General features: G+C 41.4%; 1 protein-coding gene across 1 annotated transcript; it reads right to left on the bottom strand.

The window, feature by feature from the left end:
• Positions 1–7,408: 7,408 nt before the first annotated feature.
• On the bottom strand, positions 7,409–9,035 carry LOC311040590 (chitobiosyldiphosphodolichol beta-mannosyltransferase-like; the record flags this gene model as incomplete). The annotated part of the gene is made up of 2 exons (XM_084050921.1): positions 7,409–8,831; positions 9,031–9,035. 2 exons carry the CDS (start codon positions 9,033–9,035, stop codon positions 7,409–7,411), a joined length of 1,428 nt encoding a protein of 475 aa, XP_083907047.1.
• Between the last annotated feature and the right edge of the window lie 355 nt (positions 9,036–9,390).

Consider the following 9,390-nt stretch of genomic DNA (forward strand, 5'->3'; position numbering starts at 1 on the left):
TGAGAATCCAATACAAAGCCACATAAACAGCCACAGCGATCGCAAAGAGAGCAGCCAGCTCACGTTAATCGTTTGTCTCTCTCACACACACACACACACACACACACACACACACACACACACACACACACACACACACACACACACACACACACACACACACACACACACACACACACAATAAAAGCTTGGCCCGGCGGGCCGCGCACACACATCAGTGTATTCAAGTTCACCACAATGACAGTTTCCACTCAGCAGCAGAACCAGCTCAAACTGTTCCAAACGAACCAACATGGGTCAACAGCAGAACCAAAAACGGGTCGGGTTACGTTACCGCTCGTCCTCCGTGATACGCTCCGTTCCGTGGTGTGTGTGTGTGTGTGTGTGTGTGTGTGTGTGTGTGTGTGTGTGTGTGTGTGTGTGTGTGTGTGTGTGTGTGTGTGTGTGTGTGTGTGTGTGTCCGCGGCTCCGTGCGTGCCTGCGTGCATGTCATTCCATTGTTTGTTTGTTTGCATGCGTTGCTCTTGCTCCGCGTCCAACGTGTGATTTTTCGTGTCCTTCCGTGGCTCCAATCCGTCTCCTTTGTGTCACTCTTTGCTAACAAATGTATGGCGACGACCAAACATATTTATTTAGTCACCGAGAGGCTATATCGGGGGGAAAGTTTACTTGCCAGACGCGCTGCTTGTCATTAAAATCACTGTTCCAAGGTACTGAGTTTGTTCATTGTATTAAAGGACAACTTTGGTTTTTTACAACCAAGGTTTATATTTTAGCTTGTAATTAAAGTAAATAAATGATGAGTGTAATTTTTTTTTCATTTACTGCTTTCTATAGTTTTAGCATTTTTTGTGATATTTTTTACAGTGGGCGGGGGCATTCTGTCCGGTGGCTAAATATGCCTTTTTTACACAATAAAAAAGGTCCGGCTGTCTGAGATGGCCAGATGTGAGTTATTGGGGGCTAGAAGAGCTACTGTAAATAATAATAAAGAAAACGCCGGGTTAATGTGTTAAAAAAATGCATATTTAGCCACCGGACAGAATGCCCCCGCCCACTGTGAAAACACTGTAAAAAAGATTGTGAAAATTGCTAAAACTATAGAAAGCAGTAAATTAAAAAATTTTAACACTCATCTTTTATTTACTTTAATTACAATCTAAAACATAAACATTGGTTGTAAAAAACCAAAGTTGTCCTTTAAAGTTTAAAAGGTATTTCATTTAGCGACATCATGACATAGTGAATAGTAGGCTATACCGTGCGGTTAGCAAAGTTGGACTTCCCCCATTCACCCCCTCTCCATTTCATTGATAAAAACCGCAGGTGAACAGCTGACTTTACTACCACTGTCTGACTGACGTAGCACCAACACCACGTGACCTCTTTGTGAATGACATGATCAATGAATCAATTAAAACCCATAACAACCCATTATAGCTGCCTATACCTGTCACCAACAACGGTGGCTCCTTACGGATCGTCACAATATATGCTAAAAACGCACTGTAGAATAAAAAACAATTAAAAAACAAGTTGGAGTTGAAGTTGGAGTTGGTGTTTAATAAAACATGAAAATGACTAGGACAACCTTTTCGATCCCATTCATTTCAATTCTATGTTTTTATAGGCATTTAGGCTTTGTATAACGTAGTGGTTCTACAAGCAAGCACATCAGTGCAGGTGGTTTCAGAGTGACTTCTCTGAAGCAAGAGTTACAAGGTCTTATACATTTATTGTGAAAAAAAATTACAGCAATTCATTGATGTGAAAAAAGGAAAATTACTTTTACTTTTACTTAAGTATTTTACGTGTTTTTAAAAGCATACTCTTGATTACTTAAGTACATTTAAAAGCAATTACTTTTATACTCTTACTCGAGTAACATTTTGACTGGGCTACTTTTACTTGTAGTGGAGTAAATTTAACCAAGGAGTATCAGTACTCTTACTCAAGTACTGGGGTCGAGTACTCTGTCCACCTCTGTCAATATGAGCTCTCCGGTGCACATGACCTATTAAAATTGATTATTTTTCATAACTGATTAACTGTTGCAGTTGTTTAGTTGATGTATATATATATGACAGTTGGTTTTTGGAACCGACACAATTTATTTTGCTAACAAAATTGCTTATTAGATTGATGCTGCTTGGCCATATTGTTGTTAGTACTCGTACATTTTTGTAGGGGGCGCTATAATACCAGCTATAATCATGAGGCCTAGAGATTTAGCATGGTGCATTGTTGACATTTTCTGTCAGTTGAAATCTATCTCCGGTTGATAAAGTGACTTTAACCCTGGTGTCCTAATGCATTTTCACACTCATCTCTGTATGGCTTTCTTTTTCTTGACGTCCCTGCAGTGAATGGCAACGTGAAGGAGGAACCCATCGACAACAAAACCTCCCAGCAGATTCAGGAGCTTGTGGCCACGTTGACCAATCAGTCTGGCCTGGACATCATCCGTATCCACAAGCCTTTCCACACAGACAAGCCCAGCATCCAGGGACAGTGGCATCCTTTCACCAACCCACCACCTTCTATGGCCCCAGTTATACCTTCTATTGGCCCAGTTATACCTTCTATAGGTACAGTCACCTTCTATAGGCCCAGTTATACCTTCTATTGGCCCATTCTATAGGCTCAGTTATACCTTCTATTGGCCCTGTTATACCTTCTATAGGCCCAGTTATACCTTCTATTGGCCCAGTTATACCTTCTATAGGCCCAGTTATACCTTCTATTGGCCCAGTTAAACCTTCTATAGGCCCAGTTATACCTTCTATTGGCCCAGTTATACCTTCTATAGGCCCAGTTATACCTTCTATTGGCCCAGTTATACCTTCTATTGGCCCAGTTATACCTTCTATAGGCCCAGTTATACCTTCTATTGGCCCAGTTATACCTTCTATAGGCCCAGTTATACCTTCTATTGGCCCAGTTATACCTTCTATTGGCCCAGTTATACCTTCTATAGGCCCAGTTATACCTTCTATTGGCCCAGTTATACCTTCTATAGGCCCAGTTATACCTTCTATTGGCCCATTCTATAGGCTCAGTTATACCTTCTATTGGCCCTGTTATACCTTCTATAGGCCCAGTTATACCTTCTATTGGCCCAGTTATTCCTTCTATAGGCCCAGTTATACCTTCTATTGGCCCAGTTATACCTTCTATTGGCCCAGTTATACCTTCTATAGGCCCAGTTATACCTTCTATTGGCCCAGTTATACCTTCTATAGGCCCAGTTATACCTTCTATTGGCCCATTCTATAGGCTCAGTTATACCTTCTATTGGCTCAGTTATACCTTCTATTGGCCCAGTTATACCTTCTATAGGCCCAGTTATACCTTGTATAGGCCCAGATGTGCGCGCGCGCGCTCACACACACACACACACACACACACACACACAGAACGTTAACGGTGAACACTGACAAAGTCAGGTATAGAGCAGGATCGCGCCGCTAAAAATCACACCCAGTGTGAAGAGAGTGGTGCCTTTGAAAGTGTAACTGGTTGCATCCTTGTGTTGCAATCAGCAACAATATGTTGTCACGTGACACGTGACAACATATTGTCACGTGTCACGTGAAGCTTGACCAATCAGCCGCGCTCAAATATATGGACGGACGGACACACGGACGGACGGACATACGGACACACGGACAAAGTCAAATGTAGGACTGGTTGGCACCACTCAAAAATCACACCCTGTGTGAAGGAAGCGGTGCCTTTGATGAGCCCCGTATTGATGTTGTCATCAATGTTTGTTTATTGGACAGACACACACCCGGACAGACACACGGACACCCGGACACACGGACACACAGACAAAGTCAGATATAGAGCGGTTGGCACCGCTAAAAATGGATGATTAAAAGAATGAAAAGAGAGAAAACTGTACAATAAGGCTCGCCCCCCCTTTAAATGACGTAGTTATGGATATCTAAAATGACGTATTTTGGATATCTAAAATGGTAGTTTGTCTTAGTAAGAACTGCATTGTAGATATCTGAAAGAGTACATCCTCCTAGTAAGAATTCTATTGCAGATATCCAGAATGTTGGTTTTAGATATCCAGAATGCAGTTACGGATATCCGAAACTAAAAGCCCAATACACATGAATGGGAAAAGTGACGTCATTCCTCCTAGGAAGAATGACGTTTCTGATATCTCAAATGACAGTTCCTCCTAGGAGGAATGTCATTATGGATATCCGAAACGTTAGTTTTGACTAGGAAGAACTGAATTATAGATATCCAGTCTAGCTAGTTCCTCCTAGGAGGAATGTCATTATGGATATCTGAAACGTTAGTTTTGACTAGGAAGAACTGAATTATAGATATCCAGGCTAGCTATTAAATGTTAAAACGGCTTGCCATACTATTTCTACTAGTAAGAATGTAGTTATAGATATCTGTAATAAGGATTTTGACTAGTCAAAATGCAGTTTTGACTAGTCAAAATGCAGTTTTGACTAGTCAAAGTGCAGTTTTGACTAGTCAAAATGCGGTTTTGACTAGTCTAAATGTAATTACAGATATCTGCAATTACTTTATGACTAGTAAGAATACAGTTTTAACTAGGAGAAATTCTATTTGCAATATCACAAATATAATTCTAGATAGTCAATGGACACCTTTTATATTAAAATGGCGTAATATCTACCTGTCACCAGATATCTGTAATTGTATCGTTCCTAGTCATAATACTAATTACAGATATCTGAAATTACATTTGTACTAGTAATAATATGAATTGTGGATATCCATAATTCCATGTGTCCTAGTAACAATGAATTATTGGATATACTAAAGGTAATTACGGAGGTCTGAAATGATTTTTTAATTTCGGATATCTAAAATGGTAGTTTGTCCTAGTAAGAACTGCATTGTAGATATCTGAAAGAGTAGATCCTCCTAGTAAGAATTCTATTGCAGATATCCAGAATGTTGGTTTTAGATATCCAAAATGCAGTTACGGATATCCAAAACTAAAAGCCCAATACACATGAATGGGAAAAGTGACGTCATTCCTCCTAGGAAGAATGACGTTTCGGATATCTCAAATGACAGTTCCTCCTAGGAGGAATGTCATTATGGATATCCGAAACGTTAGTTTTGACTAGGAAGAACTGAATTATAGATATCTAGTATACATATTCAGTCTAGCTATTACATGTTAAAACAGCCACTTGTATTTTTTTACAGATTTTAAGATATCTGAAATAGAATCTTGACTAGAAGAAATTAAATTATAGATATCTATATTTATACTAGTAAGAATGGCATTATGGATATCTTTAATTACAATTATGACTAGTGAGAATACAATTTTGACTAGGAGAAACGTGTTTTTGGCTATCTAAAACATATATTACAGATAGGAGCATGGTTCGATTAAATGTTAAAACGGCTTGCCATACCAGGGCCCCTTGGCTCCCGGGCCCCTGTGCACAAGCCATAATCCGTCCCTTTCTTGCATGTTAAGAATGGCATTGATTGAGCACAGCTCCTGAGACAGACAGTCTGGGTCGGGCTATGGGAGAGAGAATTGTTAAGAGATGAACTTCACACACACACACACACACACACACACACACACACACACACACACACACACACACACACACACACACACACACACACACACACACACACACACACACACACACACACACAGTATTGCTGCTGGCACTACAACTATAATGTGTCTCATCAGGTGATTTCCCTGAAACCGTCTCTAGATGAACATACACAATCTGTCCAGCAGATTGCAGTGCTCACCCCTCAATGCTAGTAGCAGCTGCTGTTAGGAGCTCAACTGAACCTAAACATCACTGACCAGTGACCACCATTAATATGCATCACTATATCTTAACCTGCTCACTGATCTGTCTCATATGTACTGTAGGTGAATACTGAATATAATGAAGTACTTGAATGACCTATTAAAGCATTAGCAAGACACTTTAGTCTACATCTAAAGTTTCACTTTCATTTAACAACCTCAGTGACTGAAGTTCACCTAGTAACAGCATTTACTGAATTTCTATTGGTTGTAGTCCGAGTTGCGACCTGCGCACATTAACATTACACACTATAAACTGTTGAGCAGCCATTTGATCAGAGCTTTCATCTCAGAAGGTGGTAGATGAAGTTTCAGTCAAATCATGAAGAGCAACCTTTACACTTATTTTAAATGTTCTAATATTTTAATCTAAATATGAAGGCTTTCACTGTGTTGTTGCTCTGTTTTTACACCACATCTGCAGGTAAGAGTTTAACTCAATAACTTATTGTAACAGGTTATTATTACAACAGCTCACATAGAAGCCTTGATATTTTTAGTTTGAGGCCATTTCTTGGGACTTTTGTCTGACTGAGATATGAGCTGTGTCTGTGACTGTGTAGGTATGAATACATAGGTATGTTAGTGTGATTTTGAGATGCTATCCCCCCTATGCTATATGCTATAGTGTTATGTGTGGCATTATATGAAAATATGACAGACGGTGACGAATCATGTTGTTTCTGAAGTGATCGTCGCATTCCTCGGTTTTTATTATTATTTAGGCTAGGTATTATTATTATTATTATTATTTTACTTCTCTATTACTGTGCAATAAAACCGTAATAATTTACCTCAGGTTAAATAATAATAGGACAAATGTTCTGTCAAACAAATCATCATAGGCTGCTAAGTAAATAAACTATATTTTAAAAACATTTATTTTTCTTTTTCCAGCGATTCATTCCTTTAAGCAGATTGATACAGCCAGCACTGGTTTGAGTGAATTCCCTGAGTTTGTGTCTGTGTCCCTCCTGGATGATGAGCTGATGGGATACCTTGACAGCAACATCAACATCTATGTGAACATCTAAGTGTTTTTGTACATAGAAAAAATAAGAATTAATTGTACAGTGTTTGTGTGTAATGACCACCGGCCTTACCGATGAGACGAGTGACCATCATGAGGGACAAATGTATGTGTACATTTACGTTAATTGCTTCTAGCATAAATGATTGTCTTTAAATATAAAAATGATTTTGTGTTATCCTTCTAACAATCATTGTAACATCGTACCACTGTACTATTTACAAACTGTTAATAAAGTATTTAAGTATTCAGACGGTACTACTCTATTTTGTGTATGCGTTGGTATTCAAGCGGTACTACTCTATTTGATGTTTGGGCGCTGGTGTGAGGTGAGTTGGGTTTGGTCCTGGGGTGAGTTGGGTTTTGGCCCTGGGGTGAGTTGGCCGAGCCCTGGGGTGAGTTGGCCGAGCCCTGGGGTGAGTTGGGCGAATATTTCTCAAGTCTTCATGGGGTGAGTTGGATTGGGGGTGAGTTGGGCTGTTACCGTGCATGTGCGCAGTGCTGGCTTGTGTGTGTACATGTCTTTAAGTGGCGCATGTGTTGCAGTTGTACTGTGCCTCCTGTTTGTATTTAATGTTTTTATATTTTGGGTGCCTGTGGTCATGTCCACTGATCAGAGGCAGTACATTCTGGTCCCAGTTGTCGTCCCAGCACTGCCTTTTGCTGGTGCGGAGGTTTTTCCTGAAATTGCCCAGTCTGCCCTCAGTACTGGGGTACTCGGACATAAGGGACTTCAGCTGCTGAGCCAGTTCCTGAAAGTCTTCGAAGATCAGTCCATTCTCCTCATGCTTTACCAGCTCGTGTAAACAGTTAAAGCGGATGGCACAGACAGGCAGGCAGCAGCCAAACATGTCCACCACCTTCATGGGCAAATCCAGACCACTGGAGGACGTGTGGAGACAGACGCCCAGGTCAGCTGAACCTAATAAGACAGGGTAGTCCTCTGCCTCCAGCCAGGGAGTACAGATCTTCACATGTTCAAAGACTAGAGTCTCTATCAGTTTCCTGTAATAATCCTTCTGTGGGCCCTTCCCTGTGATAACGCAGACCAAAGATGGCAGGGAAGTTCCATTTCTAATAAAGCCTTCGTACTTTTCAAGAGCCTTCAGAAGAATAGAGAAGTCTTCATCCTCCGTCCAACTGGTGCTGCTGAGCAACAGTGCAGGTCGGTCTGAGGTCAGGGTTACGGTGTCATCTGCCAGGTTGCGACCTGTGAAGGCTGTCCTCTCCATCAACCCTTCCACGTGCTTGACACCGCTAGGCTGAAACTGAGGATAGCTCTTGGCTAGTCTCACGAAGAGCTTATGCTGGAGATCGACTCGAGTCTCTTTGAATATGCAAGGAGGATTGTCGTACAAAGTTGTTGCCTTGATTCCCCAGTTCTTCAGCAAGTCATCTTTCATGGCGTTGGTAACACAGAGGTGGTGGGTGGCCAGGGGGCCAAAGAAGTGCTCGTACCACTTTGCCAGTCTGACAATAGGGTGCTTCTGTCCATGGGAGAGCGCCATGATGGTGTAGCCATAGTTGTGCCAATCGATGATAAATGTGCTTCCGCGTACAATGCACACCAGACACACCACAGCAATGCTAGGCAAGCCTGGGGGATTTTGCATAAGAATATGTGATTGTAACTCCATATCCATCAGCACATGGAAAATCTGTAGAGACTGAAGAATGACCTTTGTCACATATGTAATGATTCTGGGTCCCACTCGCATGCCATTCACTTCTGCAATAGGGACTATCCTTATTCTCTCATCTAGAAGTATGTTCCGATGAGGTTTGGTACCTAAAATCCCCACAAAGTTGACATTGTATCCATGTCTACTGAGGGACAGGGAGTGGTACTGCATGCGAGGACTGCGTCCAATGTCCCCCAGGACGAGGACGCAGACCCGCCGGTCACGTTGAGCGTCCCGTTTCCACGTTTCTCGTAAGAACTGATAGCTGCACACGGCAATAACAGTCAATGACACCAGTGACCATGTCACATTAATGCTGCTTAAACAAAGGCCTGCAGCAAGGCTTACAATTAGTAAATAAATATATACATATTTGGGTAAGGATGTGCACACACAAAATTGTGCCATTGTTGTGCCATGTCACCCTGCACAGACTTTAAAGGTTTCCAGAGTATAGGTCTGACGTCATGCTGAGCATGAACTGTTGCCCAAATAAGGACTTTTTCATCTTCACGTGGTCAGCCTGTGACGTCTACGACTTATCTATGTCACATGACCAAGATTTGAACAAGATTTCAGCCCGATTTAAGCCCCTTTGACTTCCATTATAAAATTGGTTAAATTAAAAAGTATTATATTATTTTGTATAATACTATTGGGTCGGGGCGCTGCGCGCCCCTCCCCCCTAGCCGCGGTGCTTTGTGTTTGTTGGTCTCTATAATATATAAAGCCATAATAGGAGATGTTCCCAATGGAGCTATGCCCAAATATGGAGTGTGTTGTCTGACCTCACTTGGGTCTCGTTGGGCGGTGGTCGGCGATGA

The sequence above is a fragment of the Gymnoscopelus microlampas genome (assembly GCF_963454915.1).
Source record: "Gymnoscopelus microlampas genome assembly, chromosome: 24".
NCBI classification, from domain to species: Eukaryota; Metazoa; Chordata; class Actinopteri; order Myctophiformes; family Myctophidae; genus Gymnoscopelus; species Gymnoscopelus microlampas.